The sequence below is a fragment of the Apis cerana genome, linkage group LG4, assembly GCF_029169275.1.
Source record: "Apis cerana isolate GH-2021 linkage group LG4, AcerK_1.0, whole genome shotgun sequence".
In the NCBI taxonomy this organism is placed as follows: domain Eukaryota; kingdom Metazoa; phylum Arthropoda; class Insecta; order Hymenoptera; family Apidae; genus Apis; species Apis cerana.
Window position 1 is genome coordinate 2,758,243 of NC_083855.1, and position 14,623 is coordinate 2,772,865.

General features: G+C 31.4%; 2 protein-coding genes across 7 annotated transcripts in view; both read left to right on the plus strand.

The window, feature by feature from the left end:
- Window positions 1-12,398, plus strand: part of LOC108000074 (uncharacterized) — a 41,981-nt gene extending 29,583 nt beyond the window's left edge. For 2 of the 6 annotated variants that reach the window (XM_017060225.3, XM_017060226.3), the window contains 13 exons: window positions 5,874-6,005; window positions 6,420-6,743; window positions 7,009-7,197; window positions 7,273-7,410; window positions 8,189-8,293; window positions 9,048-9,145; window positions 9,241-9,325; window positions 9,398-9,529; window positions 9,612-9,794; window positions 10,130-10,270; window positions 10,355-10,678; window positions 10,755-10,937; window positions 11,039-12,398. In XM_017060225.3, the coding sequence (XP_016915714.1) occupies window positions 5,874-6,005; window positions 6,420-6,743; window positions 7,009-7,197; window positions 7,273-7,410; window positions 8,189-8,293; window positions 9,048-9,145; window positions 9,241-9,325; window positions 9,398-9,529; window positions 9,612-9,794; window positions 10,130-10,270; window positions 10,355-10,678; window positions 10,755-10,937; window positions 11,039-11,226 (2,222 nt within the window). In that variant the 3' untranslated portion in view covers window positions 11,227-12,398. Of the gene's footprint in view, window positions 1-5,873; window positions 6,006-6,419; window positions 6,744-7,008; window positions 7,198-7,272; window positions 7,451-8,188; window positions 8,294-9,045; window positions 9,146-9,240; window positions 9,326-9,397; window positions 9,530-9,611; window positions 9,795-10,129; window positions 10,271-10,354; window positions 10,679-10,754; window positions 10,938-11,038 lie in introns of all 6 variants that reach the window. The other 4 variants (XM_062073542.1, XM_062073543.1, XM_017060228.3 and 1 more) reach the window with 2 other exon arrangements.
- Window positions 12,399-12,471: 73 nt separating this feature from the next.
- On the plus strand, window positions 12,472-14,449 carry LOC108000068 (large ribosomal subunit protein uL30). Its single transcript, XM_017060218.3, has 6 exons — window positions 12,472-12,612; window positions 12,997-13,111; window positions 13,209-13,384; window positions 13,465-13,712; window positions 13,968-14,065; window positions 14,294-14,449. Exons 1-6 carry the CDS (start codon window positions 12,575-12,577, stop codon window positions 14,402-14,404), a joined length of 786 nt encoding a protein of 261 aa, XP_016915707.1. The 5' UTR covers window positions 12,472-12,574; the 3' UTR covers window positions 14,405-14,449.
- Window positions 14,450-14,623: the final 174 nt, after the last annotated feature.

The following is a 14,623-nucleotide window of genomic DNA, read 5'->3' on the forward strand; positions in this document are numbered from 1 at the left end:
TTGTTACCTTTCACACTCCTCTCTAAATTCTTCTTTTTTTTTATTTTTTTTTTCTTTTCTTTTTCATCAAATCTACCCTATCCTCATTGACTCGTGAAGGAATAAATCAATTCTTTTTTTTCTCTCTCTCTCTCTCTTTCTCTATGTCTCTTTTCTTTCTTTCTCTCTTTCTGTCTTTCTTTCTGCCATACATCTTTGTCTGGAAACTCTCTATATCTGACTCGTTGTATGATTTGCTTACTGCAGGCGACGGCTGTTTCTACATCGGCATGGGAGGTAAAAGCGCGAAACCCAAGATTCCCTCCTATGAGCCCTACCAGTGCTGTCCTGCCAAAGTCGCCCACGGCACCAAGATCGCCAAGGCCACGAAAATCAGTCCGGCAGCCAAGGACAAGGGCAAAGCTCATGAGAGATCCGAAAAGCTGGGACTGCCCGGCCTGAAGCCAATTAACAAACTCACCGCGAAGGAAAGCAGAAAAATGGCGACGATTGGGGTTAGCAAATCAAGTGACCAGAAGACTAAGAAAGGATTCTTCGGAAGCGGTAAATATCTCGACTGGCTGTGATTATCGCGGGATTGAATCACTGCCCCCATACACGACCAGGATCAGATTAAGTATTTCAACACGAATACCTCATGGAAGATCTATTCGGATGGTAATGTTGAAGAATAATTAAACGAGGAAGAATTAGAAGAATTAGATGTGTATTTTAGTGCGCAGAGATGAAAAGATGATGGAAAGAACGTAGGTTAAGCGTAGCATTAATATACAATCTCATTTTCTTTTAGTCATCAAAAATAGGATACAAAAATAGGATTTTTGTTATCGATCGAAATTATTGTATATACCAATTATACACGTAACATCTCATTACGCAGAGATCATTTAAGTGTTTTCATCGTTTCATTAACATCTGTAAAATTTAAAATTTTAACCATTAACATAATATAATATAAAATATAACGAGGAGATATATTATGTAACTTGATCGAGCAAAAGTGAAGTATTGAAATCTTTAAATTATGGATTTCCAATCTGTAAATTGCGAAATAATTCCCCAAAGAGGTTGCAAAATTATTTTTGGTTTGTAAGATGTTCTTTGTTTTATTTCAGTATATTTATCTACATATAAAGTAAAAAAGATTTATGGCCTATCGTAACAAAAAGATTCATCAAATATTTAATATAATACGTATCAAATATTTTATTTCTAACATAATAAATTTTTAATAACTTTTTCTAATTTTCATTTAATCTACATACATGAATAAAAATAAAATAATTCGTGTACTTTATCAAAAATATATTTTTATGCAATTATAAAAAGAAAAAGGGATCTCAGGGGATTATTTATATATCCATTATTTATTTTATTTATCTTATTATATTGCAAAAATGGCTTTTGACAATAGTAATTTTGCAACTAACTACATCAATGAAGAAGATGAAAGAATCATTCGTCGAAACTACACTAAATACATGCACGAAATGATCGAAAATATCACTTTTGTTCGATCGATTTGGCCGCTCAGTGATCATCTTTTTATCTCTGCTTGATATTCAAGTACCATGAACGTAATAAAAGAAAATCAATGTCCACGTGTTTATGTGGGCAGTGATTTGATCGGCAATGTAAGGAGGACGTAGTTAGATATAGAAACGAAGTGACTGTATGAAGACGGGGGCTGGAAAGAAACGTTAAGTGAGAAAAGGGCCGGCTGACGAAACGTCTTCGTATCTCGGATGCAGGTGTGTCGCGCGGTCCATGAAGAGAATCACGAGCCGCAAGTTCTGGACGAGCAAGACGATCCAAGAAACGTGCCTAGGAAAGCCGGTGGGCTGGCTCCTCGGATTCCTCGAATCGTCGGGATAACAATTCCGCGAGAATCTCTAGTCTTCTAACACATGTTCGATCGGCCATCTTGTAAATATTCTAGAGCGTCCGCGTACCGGATATACAATAGATACGTAACTATTAAAACGATTCAAACGCGACGGAGCTATAATTCTCTTTAATTTTGCCTTTAATTGGAGATTTATTTCTTTTTTTTTAACGAATTTTAATTTAAAATGGATCGAATTAAATTAAAGTGGATTTGTTCGATTAGATATTTTGACAATTGTAATTAGAGATATTTTTCTTTATAGCTCCGTCACAGATGTGTTTATCAGATCCTTTCCTATCTCCTATTACGTTGTGTATGTCTGTCCAAGAACCTTGTAATCGTCGATCGAAAATTCGTGATAATTAAAAACAAAAAAAGGTTGCTTACGACGCGACTCACAAAACTATACCATAGGCGTATATATTCGTCGACTCCGAAGAGACAAAAATTAAAAAAAAAAGAATAAAATATATATATATATATACACGTATAATCGTGGGAACCAAGAATGTATCTAATTTAGAATGAAAATGAAACGAAAAAAAAAATAAATAAATAAAAATAATAATAAAAAAAAATTCCGCGATGAGAAAGGATCGTGAGGATACAATTTTTCTACGTCTCACTGAGAGTTGGGTCGGGGTTGTGGCCTGTTGCAGTTGTGGCCGGGCTTCCATACATCATGAAAGTCTAAAGAACGAGGAGAAGGAAGCATGAGGTGGAGGACGAAATGGATCAAAATGAGAGAGAGAGAGAAAGAGAGAAAACCGATGTTATCTAAGGCAAGAAGATGATAATGAGGAAGGAGAATCAAGTAGAAGAAAGCAGGAATCGTCCAAATTCATCGTCTATCGATTAGATAGACTGACGAAGAAGAGAAGGAGAAATGTTGAAGAAGAAAAGATCGTAAAAAAAAAAGAAAAAAAAATTTCGTTCTTTCTGAACAAACTTGTTATCGTCATTTTTTCAATTCGTCATCAATATCTATCTCGAAACATTATCATCATCGATGTAATCATTTATCTCCTCCACGTTCATCGTCACGAATAAATATTTCATCAAGAATTCATGATCGGCATCGATCATAGAAGAATCATGCGTCTTGCATCCCTCATTTAACATTTTTGTAATCCCAAAAAAAAGAGCCATATTTATTTTTCATAATGTATTTACCCAAAAGCACTGCAAAATAATCGTTCTTGTCGGAGCTTTCATGAGAAAGAAAAAAAAAAATCTGCAAATAGACCAGCGAATCTAAATAATATCATAATTACGCGTCACGTTTGATTCACAATAAATATTGTTAAAACATTAAAAAGAAAAGTGAACAACAAACTTGCACATTGCTTTTCATTTTCGAGAAACATAAGACTTGCTCATTCTACTATTAAAACGATTTTTACTACTACTTAAAAAACGAAAAAAACAAAAATCAGAAAAAAAATAGTAATAATAATAAATCCATGCATGCATTTCTCGTGCAAAAAAAGCCTTACATGCGCGTGAATCGAAATGAATGCAATTGATCAAAGATGGCCGCCGCAAACAGACCGGTATATCCATTTTGATCTTCCTGCCATTAATTAATTTTGCGTATCGTTGTTTTATTATTAATCGTCGCGACGACAAGATACCGCTATTCCATTTGCATTTTTGGTCGGTAACGTTCACGATAGAACGGGGTAGGACTCTTTCTTTTAGAAGAAGTATTTCTTTTTCTTTCTTCTTTTTTCTTTTCTTTTTTTTTTTTGGAGAAATATTTTATTCCGAACGTTCCGTAGTGTTCTACCTAGATTTCGCGGTATAGGTTGTAGCGACGTACGTATTTTCGTTGAATTAATTATTTTCACTCACGTTGGTTTTAATCCTGGAACACCTCGCCTATATATCATCGATCAAACAATATATATATATATTTGATCACCAAGCGTATCACCATCCTCGTAATTCAATTCCAGGGTTGAAACAAACTCTTAATTGTTATAATTGTTTAATCTGCAGATCTCTCAAGAGTATGTTTATGTCAAGTGCAATGCAAACGACATAGCATTTGGTAGCCAATGGAGATCGTATATTGATCCTGAATAAACGACTGCTACTTTTCTTGATCTCATTCCAGAGATTCGAGGATTATAATTATTTATCTCGTTTCAGATTCTGCGCTTATGCAAATTATGGCAGATTGACATTCTGCCAATTTAGAGAATTATTTCGTTATTTCTGTCTTTTGAATCGTGAATCCTTTTTTTTCTCCGCCATTCTTTCTCCTTCTTTTTTCTCTTGTATTGATAATTTTACACTTATATAATAATAATTTATACTTACACGCGACACAACAATCTCGACTTTGTACATACGTATCTTTGATTCTATAATCGTTTCGGATCACTTCTTAGGATAAAACATATGATATATCGATCACATTATTCTTTTTCCCCTTTCCTATCTATTGATCGTGGCTGCGACATAAACATACCCTCTTTTGAAATTCCTCAACAATAAAACGTCGAGGAACACGTGCGTTTCTTGTTACGCCAGCTATTACTAATCGCTTAATCGCTTATTGGGCCGCACAAGCGAGCACTAAACAATATATCAAAATCAAAAAAAAAAAAGATGAATAATTAATGAAAAATCCCCCCCATAAAAAAAGAAAAAAAAAGATATGGAGTACGAAACATCGAGAATTCTTGTTCTTTCTTCTCCCTGGATAAAAACCAGGCAGAAGAAAATCGGATGAAAAACGCTCACCTTATTTATTTATTTATTTATTTATTTATTTGTACAATTATCTTATTATTTGTTGATTTCTGTACTCATTGTTGTTTTCGACCGAAAATCAATTAAATGCCGATGATAATTTGTACAAAATCTACGTTGATACAAAGATAAATCTCGCGTGGACACTGTACTTCTGTCGCGATCATCGATTCTCTAGCGCGATAATTAAACGATTAATTCGGTGGTCATTGATCAAAACTTAATAATCTCTTGAATTTTGTGTAAATGTAAAATATAAAATAATTCGAATTAATGTAATGATAAAAATTGCATCGATTAATTATTTATCAAATGTCTATTCATACAATAGAGATAATAAATTTAATAATCGCGCTGCATCTGTGATCGCGATTATCAGGCATGGAATTATTTTAATGCTCGTTAAACGTTTGCGCAAATTTCTGCCGTACGGCATCCTCGTTAATCGCATAAGAGCAACATGTACGATAATAAAACTCGATAATAAATATATTTCCTAGTACCAATTAGTATCCTTTTGTATTTTGCTTCGCCCGTTACTGCTAATGGTAGATATAGCATCCTTGCCCTTGTAATTCATCCAGACTAGCTAGAAATAGATTTTTTATCTCCATTAAATAAACGTTAAATCCATAAAAATGAAAGTTACGTACAACTCGTGAACGTTCGAATTGAACTGAATGGAACTGATATTTCGTTTCATTCTGACATGATTTTGTATTTCTCGTGTATTTTTCCCGTTTGTTTCCGTTCATTATGTCAGCTTGTCAGAGACACAATGATAAAACTCGACGAAACACATATCACGGTACTCCTGCTACAAATACTCGACATAGGATTTTCAATGTTATCCTTCAATGTAAACCTTTTAATGGCAGATTAAAAAAAAGAAATCGCACGTTGCTTAACAATTTTTTAATTTTTTTAAAACTTAAGAAAAAATTTTTTACGTAAATGGAGCGATTTATGATTTATCCATGAACATTTTCTTCTGATATCTCTGGCGTCGATCGTTGAACATGATTTGTGAGAGGGTAAGTTTTCTTGTGCATCTAGAAATCTCCAAAACAGCCATTCCAGATCTTTGAAATAAATAGAATCTAGAAATCTATTAGTCTTTTTTTCTTTTTTCTTTTTTTTGACGAAACTTTTCTTTTTTTTTTTCGATTAACACATCTTATATGAAAGGGATGATAGTACATCGAACAACATTGTGATAACTTAGGTAATCTGCTAGACGAGAGCGAAGTGCTCGATTGGATGGTGAAGCAGAAGACGGACGAGAGTATTGAAGAGATCGATCGTGACACCCTGAACAAATATATCGAGACGAAAGAATTCCTGGCTGTCGTTTTCTGTAAGATATAGTAAATATTCTTCAAAAAAAAAAAAAAGGGAACGAAAGTTAGTTTCATAATTTAATAAATTCAATAATTCGTAAAACGAATCTGTTTGTTTCGAATTCAATTGATAAGTAAAAATTATTATACACTCTTAAAATTGAATTATCGTAAAAAATTTATATTCTACTTAATTATTTATCTTGCTTAAATTTTCACAAATTATAATTTGATATAGTTTGAATAAAATTAAATCCATCTCTTAAGTGTTCGAACAATAGTTCAATACAATTCTAAATAATCAAGAAATTTTCAAATCACATCCCTTATTTAATCCTCCTTATAAGATAAGAATCAAATACGAACGCTTAAGGGGTAGATGTCGCATCGTCTCGTTTACGAAAAAAAAAAAAGAAATCTCGATCTCATAGACAAAGAGGAAGATCCAGAAAGTCCTAGAGTACTTAGGCACATCGAATTGATCGACGACGAGGCTGCTGAATACGGCATAAAGATCGTCAGGATGAAGGATCGATTAATGGCGAAGAAGTACGGGTTCCGGAATCCACCCGGTATCACGTACTTCCGCAAAGGGAAGAATATTAATTATGACGGAGATATAGACGACGAAGAGGAAATCCTTGATTGGCTGACCAATCCTGAAAACATGGAGCTGACCGATCACATCGAACGGATTAATAAGAAGATGTTTCACAAAATACGACAGACCACTGATTATTTGGCGGTGTTCTTTTGTGAGTATTCGAGTATTTAAAAAGGAATTTTTAACAAAATTTCAAAATCGATATTATCGCATGGCAAAGATAGAATCGAAACACTGATCGATTAATTAAATTTATATTTAGAGAAATGTAGTTTAATTAAGATATTTCCAATAACGAAAAGTTTAAAAATATTTTACAAGTTTCTATTTTATCTATCTAATATAACATTGAATAAAACAGTTTTAAAAAATGAGATTTTCGAGCATATCGAACGCGATAACGCGCATATGTTTAGACAGCAACGACTGCAAACAGTGTAGCAGGGTATTGACAGAGATCGAGCACATCGATGACGAGGCGGATAGCGTGGGAATAAAGTTCGTCAAAATCGACGATAAGCAACTCTCCAAACAATATGGCGTCTTCGCATTGCCTGCGATATTGTTCTTTAAGATGTCCTCGAAGGAACCAGTCATTTACGCAGGTATATGTTATAAATTAGAACTCGAATGGTATTGATCCATTGATTAATTTATTCCGTAATAATATCCGTTCAAAGGCGATTTGTATGATGAAGATCAAATATTGCAATGGTTATTAACGCAAAAAGATCCATCTGGAGAGGTAATCGAAGATTTGGAGGGAGAAGAACTCTTACATTTGATAAGAGAATCGGAATCATTAGCAGTGTACTTCTGTAAGTCTGACAGTCCTTCAACCTCGGCCAGCTGCCAAGCAGGAATGTATCTCTAGCCTGTTGCACGGCACTATATTTCTAATATTTTCATATTTTCTTTTTTACATTTCATAATTCATTCCGCTCTTCTTCTTTTCTTTTCTTTCTTTCTTTTATGAATCATAAAAAATTCAATTATAAATATTCTCATTTAAATATCGATATGGTTCAAATCTCTTTTCATTGATAAAAATTCATTCGATCATTTAACTGTAATGATCGATAATATTACTATTGTACATATGTATATATTGAAATATTTTGAGCGGATTACCTAATTATTATATCATATCCTGTTTCCTTCCACGCTACATGTTTTTCTCTGCTAAAGAGAATAACAGCTGATCATAGCCAGCAACTTGTCTGCTATATATATTAATTCCTGCTCTGGAAACAACGGCATTGAATTTTTGAAGCAACAAATTTCTTGTCCGACAAGAATAAAACGCGGCTCGAAACTAAACTATGTATATATGTTACGCGAACTTTTTTTTGGTCTCGTAATTTGTTTGCAATTTGTGCTTAATGTGTCGCAACGATTAACCAAAATTTTTTTTTTTTCTATTTTAAATTGTCCGTCGTCCGTGTTCTACGTATACTTTTCTTCATTTTAATCGTTGCTACTTGGCCTGTCTTTTTTTCTTCTTCTTCTTCTTCTTTTTCTTTTCTTTCTGTCTTTCTTTTATCTGTCTTCTTGTCCGTCCATACGTGCTGTACACGTTGTCTGCTAATGCCGCAGGGAACAGAACGCTTTGTGACTTGTGTCAAGCAAAATATCAGCGGAAGCAGACCCGCCACAAGGAGCGAAGGATCGTCGAACACGATGCAGCCGAGGAACTCGATGGTACACGTGAACACAGAAAAAAAGAACAATTGAGTTGATGAATCAATTTTTTTCTTTACCATTCTACCGATTTAGAATGTGTTCCAGATAGTTCATCTCCGTGTGCACTACCCAGAAACACCAGCACTACTCACTATCAATATATTTTTATCCATGTTTTTAAGAATATTTTTTAACTTGAAACCAAATATTTTTAGTTTCATTTTTAAAATAATGCATATAGATATAGATATGCATATTTATATTTGAATATATCTTTTTCAGAGGATTACTTTTTTATTCGCAACAAAATTTTAATTCGTTAATTTTGAACGTGTAAATATACATAAACTTTTTCAATGTATATATATATTTTTTTTTTCATATTTACATAACACTACTCACACTGCCAATCATAGGTGTACCTGCATGTTTAGAGAGCATGCACAGAAAAAATCTTAGAGCCAGACTCTACAGAAATGCTATCTCATAGTTGCCTTTCGCTGACCAGCATGCCAATCGATTTTATTTATCCGTATTTGGATAAATAGTAGTGATATTTTTACAAGCTGCGAATTCAATCTGTTCATTAAAAATCATTCGTAATTTTTCGATAGTGTTAGTCTTCCCTATAGTTAAAGCCGAAAAACCGCTTTTTTTAGATCATCGTCCAATCATTAGATCATCACCTAGATCATCATAGATCGTTGTCTTTCGAGTAGAGATCTATCTTACACGAATTCGTGAATTTTATAACGATACAGTTTCTCTTTAGATGCCGAAGATTGCGAGCAATGCATGGGTATTCTCGAAGAATTGGAGAATATTGACGATGATTGCGACAGACATGGTATTACATTCATAAAGACACAAGTGAGTGTAAATATGAATGATAATAAATGATAAATAATTTACATGGAATTATTCTATTCGAGATACTGATTTTAGATTTTAATAAAAATTTTTAGGATTTTAAAGTGGCAGAAGATTATGGGGTCACGGATTTTCCTGTACTGGTTTATTTTGAGAACCAAATACCAAATGTGTTCGAAGGTTCATTGTTAATTTGATATTACTTATTTATTTGTTTTCATGGATATATATTTTATATATATTTTCGTACAGGAGATTTAAAAGTGGAAGAAGAGGTTCTACAATGGTTAATTACTCAGAAAACAGAGGATCGAATAGAATTAATTACCAGAATGATGTTAGAAACGTCTGTTGAAGAGACTCAATATCTCGCCGTATATTTTTGTAAGTTTTGATATTGTATATGTATTATTATTATATTAAATATAATATATAAAAAGGATTAAATCGCATTGTTGCATTGTAGATAAACTAAACTGCCATATATGCGACGAGATTTTGGAAGGATTAGAGAAAATCGATGACGAATGCGACGTGTTCGGTATTCATCTGGTAAAAATTCAGGATCCTCAGCTAGCTAAGCGGTATTCCATTAAAACTTTCCCTGCCCTAGTGTACTTCAGAAACGGCAATCCTCTTTTATTCGAAGGTTTCTAAATTTTCTAATCATAGTAGAATATCGATTATTCAATAATCGAATATATAAAATTAGTACGTATTTAAATTAATATATATGAAAATGTTAACAATCGGAATTTAATTAATTTTTTTATAATAGATTTCTATTATGTAATAAATATCCACATTTTAAAATTGTTTAATTTTTAATTATTTCGCAATATGTTCACAAATTTCGTTCTTTGATTATTCTAAAAATTGGGTTACTCGAAAATATTTATCATCCAATTAATTTGAATAATCGATGTTTTATTTCACAATTATTAGTAGATTCATTATCTAATAATTTTTGATTACATCTATCAGGTGATTTGCAAAATGAGGAATCAGTTCTTGAATGGTTGATCGATGACGATAACCGAGAACTGGCTGATGAAATTGAATCTGTGAACGAGAGGATGTTGGAAAGACTTCTCGAAGAATCTCCATTCTTAGCTGTATTTTTTTGTAAGCTTTAAAAAAAATCTGTTTAATTTGAATCAATCTAATTTCTCATTTTCATTTTCTGAATTGACTATTTTTTTATATTAGACGATGAAGACTGTCCCGAATGTGACGAAATTATGGAAGCTTTGGAGAAAATCGATGGGGAAGCAGATTTATTTGGTATTGATTTCGTGAAAGTTCTCAGCACAGAAGCTGCAGAGAAATTTGGGATTCTTAACGTTCCATCACTTGTTTATTTCCGTAAAAAGACACCTCTGATTTACGACAGCGATCTAACTCAAGAAGACAAAATTCTCCAATGGCTGACCTCTCAAGATGTTTTCGAAATTAAAAACGAAATCGAAGAAGTTAATAAAAAAATGTTGGATAAATTGTTAGACGAAAATGAATTTCTTGCTGTATTTTTCTGTAAATATCTTCAAAAAAAATTATTAAATTAATATTAAAATGTTATTTAAATGAAATAAATAATTATTGATTCTAGATGAACACAACAATAAAGAAAGCGAAGAAGTGAATGAGAAATTAGAGAACATCGATGGAGAAACGGATAATTTGGATATCACGTTCGTAAAAATGGCAGATACAAGATACGCCAGGAAATGGGGCGTCACGAAGCTTCCTGCTATCGTCTATTTCCGTAAAAGATTCCCCAGTATCTATCGAGGTAAAATTCTCCTTATTATTTAGATTATTTTATCTGATTAAAAATTAGAATCTTTTTTAAATAACTATTCTTCTAAATTATTTATTTATTTATTTTCTTAGGTGATTTACACAAAGAACAAGACGTACTAGATTGGTTACGCAAGAATAGATATCGCCAACCAGAATTGAACATCTATATATATATGCTAATTGCGATCACCGTCCTATTCGCCATGTATACCGGTTTCTTATTGTCGTGTTTCCGGCCAGAATCAGCGGCGACTGCGTCGCACCCTAAGCAAGCGTGATAGAAAAAAAAAAAAGAACGAGAGAGAGAGAGAGAGAGAGAGAGAGAGAGAGAGAGAGAGAGAACGAAAGAATGTAGATTTATGGATTGTTGCTGCGAGAATGTGCATTGTTGTTATTGTTGATCCGACTTGCTTTATGTAAGATTAAATGGCAGCCGTTCGTCCGGAACGAACGACTCGTACCAACGGCTCGACAATTCTAGAGGATGACGATGAAACCTGCCTATGTATTTTTTTCTTTTGTTTAGAAAAAACAATTAAAAAAAAAACATATATATATTATTTGCGTAATAGGTTCAAGTTATCCGTGAATTCCGTGAGCGCGTGGTATGCTTGCTTAACGTGGACCAAATCCATCGATTTTCTATAGGAGATTTAGACCTCTGTCAAATTGAAGAAGACGCGAATGTGTTGCGTATATGGAGCGATATTTTCGCAGGAGTTTATTCAATATTATTCCAAATAAATTACCATTATTAGCGTATAAGCTAAAAAATATTTGTAATTATATACGTTTGCCATATTGTCTCTTGTCCGTAATTTAAAATATCGTGCGACGGTATTATATTTTTATTGTACTGCTTTATAACGATAGAGATATATTGTATCGTATTCCATTCATTTCTTTGTATTAACTTTTGCTGATTCGATGATTTTTGCTGCGTTTTTAGAGTGAATAAAACTGATCGACACATGTGTACATTGTTATTTGTTGTTTTCGTGGAATGTTACTAGCAATCAATCGACAAACAATTTGTGATTTATTTTTTTTTATATTTTTCTTTTTTTCTTTTTTTCTTAGGTGTTCTTGTAACTTTAATTGGTTAGTATTGACAGTGGTCTTGTTCTTTGACTCGAGTAATTATCTTTGGTCCACGTGTAATTAAATATTCATAAGATCATCGATAATCTGCGTATTCTCTCGGATCCTCTAATAATGAATTATCACCAACATTTATTAAATAAAGCGAGATGATGATATACGCGAAATGAGTGAATATAATTTATCGATATTCGTATTTTCAAAAAAAGGCAAATAATGATAATATGATTATGAGGAATAAAGAGCAAAATCCTTGGACCAATTTCAAAGAGCTTAAAATGCCAATTTATCTGCCAATTGTAAATAATGTAATAGTATGAATGATGCATTATATAAAAAAAGAAGATGATTTTTCTTGTTATTTTACATTTCGTATTTTCCATTCCTTTTAATATGTTTTTTTTCCACAAAAGATTATTTATGAAATTCTCAAACTAAATTTAAAATTTCCCGCTATTGTTCAAAGTTCACCAGAATTGTATCTAACTTCAAATTTAATGCTTCGAGCTCTGAAATGCACTACGAATGAGAATTTCTTTACCTAGTGGAAGAATGGCGGTTCCGTAAGTACTTTGCACAATTTTAACGAAATCTAAAAACATCAATAATTAATATTATTTTAATATTTTTAAAATAAGTTATTATTAATTCTTTTTTGATTTTATATTATATTTTTATTATAGTTTTTATGTTTTTCACGAAAATTTTTACTTAATACTAACAAATCATACCATTAACCAATATGAAATATAATTTACATTTTGTTATAATATACCAAAAATATTATATTTTTAATAAAACATAAATTCTTATCTCATACTAAATCAATTTTCTATGAGTATTCAAAATAATTCTTTTCTTCAAAATAATATAACCTAATTTAGATTCTGTATTATACAATTTATTTTTATATAAATGATATAATTAATAATTTTGTACTTACATAGGAAGAAAGAAAGTGAGCCTGCAGCAAAAAAGCTACCGGCAGTGCCGGAATCAGTTCTTAAAAGAAGAAAAACTCGTGAAGCAGTACGAGCTGCACGTCTTCAAATATCGATTAAGGTACTTATTAAATATTTAATTAATATATTTTTTAAAATTTAATTATTTAAATTTTTGAAAATAATTAAAATGATTATAATAATTATTTTAATTTTAGCAACGTGCAAATCGTTATAAGAAAAGGAAAGCAATCTTCAAAAGAGCTGAAAAATATGTAAAAGAATATAGGACAAAAGAAAGAGATGAAATCAGATTAATGAGACAAGCTAAAAATCGTGGTAATTATTATATACCTGGAGAAGCACGTCTTGCATTTGTTATTCGTATTCGGGGGTAAATATAATCGATCTTTTATTAAAATTATGCTTCAAATTTATACAATATTATAATGTAATCATTTACTATTATTTCAGTGTAAATCAAGTTGCTCCTAAAGTACGTAAAGTACTTCAATTATTCCGTCTCAAGCAAATTAATAATGGTGTATTTGTGAAACTAAATAAAGCAACAATCAACATGCTTCGTATTGTTGAACCTTATATTACATGGGGATATCCAAATTTAAAATCAGTTAGAGAATTGATCTATAAGAGAGGATTTGCTAAAATAAATAGACAACGTATTCCTATCACAAGTAACTCCATCATTGAAAAGAAACTTGGTTAGTACTATAGTTTATTGCATTTGACAAGTCCATGGGAGTTGCATTGTATTTATCTGTTCCCTTCCATCTTGTCAAAAAATAATAGAATCTTTGAAAAACTTTTTCGTATATTTTACGTTCAAGTTTGCGACGGTTCTTACATTTTTAAATTATATAAAATATTTTTCTTTTCTTTAATGTTTAATATTTTTTATCAATATTTATTGATATAATATTTATTGTGATAATTATGTGAAATATAAATTATTACAGGACGCTCTGGTATTATTTGCATAGAAGACTTAATCCATGAAATATTCACAGTTGGACCAAAATTCAAATTTGCAAGTAATTTCCTATGGCCATTCAAGGTATATAAATTTTTAGTTCTTCGAACATCGACGTAGGCATGATTATAGGAATTCATTATTCTATAAATCTCCTATTACGTCGTAAAGCAATACGAGTTTCTCTTTATTGTACGCATGTAATTTTGCGTTCATTAGTCAAACTCAAACATTTAATTAATTATTTAAATAATTATATTTAATATAATATTTATATTTTATATTAATAATTTTAATCTTTTTTATTTCTAGCTCAACACACCTAATGGAGGTTGGCGTAAGAAGACTAACCACTATGTCGAAGGTGGTGATTTTGGTAATCGTGAAGATAAAATCAATGAACTTCTCAGGAGAATGGTTTAAATTTATAAAAATCATGATAAATAAAAGTTTAAATAAAACTTGTTATATTGCGTTATATTTTATCTATACATTCACTATATACTTATTTAATAATAATAATACAAATTTAAATTTATAATTAAATATTTCAATTTATAATTGATAAATTTTAATACTATTTTTAAAGCTATTTCAAATATTGGTAATTTTGCGATTATATAAAAACTTATTATATCATAT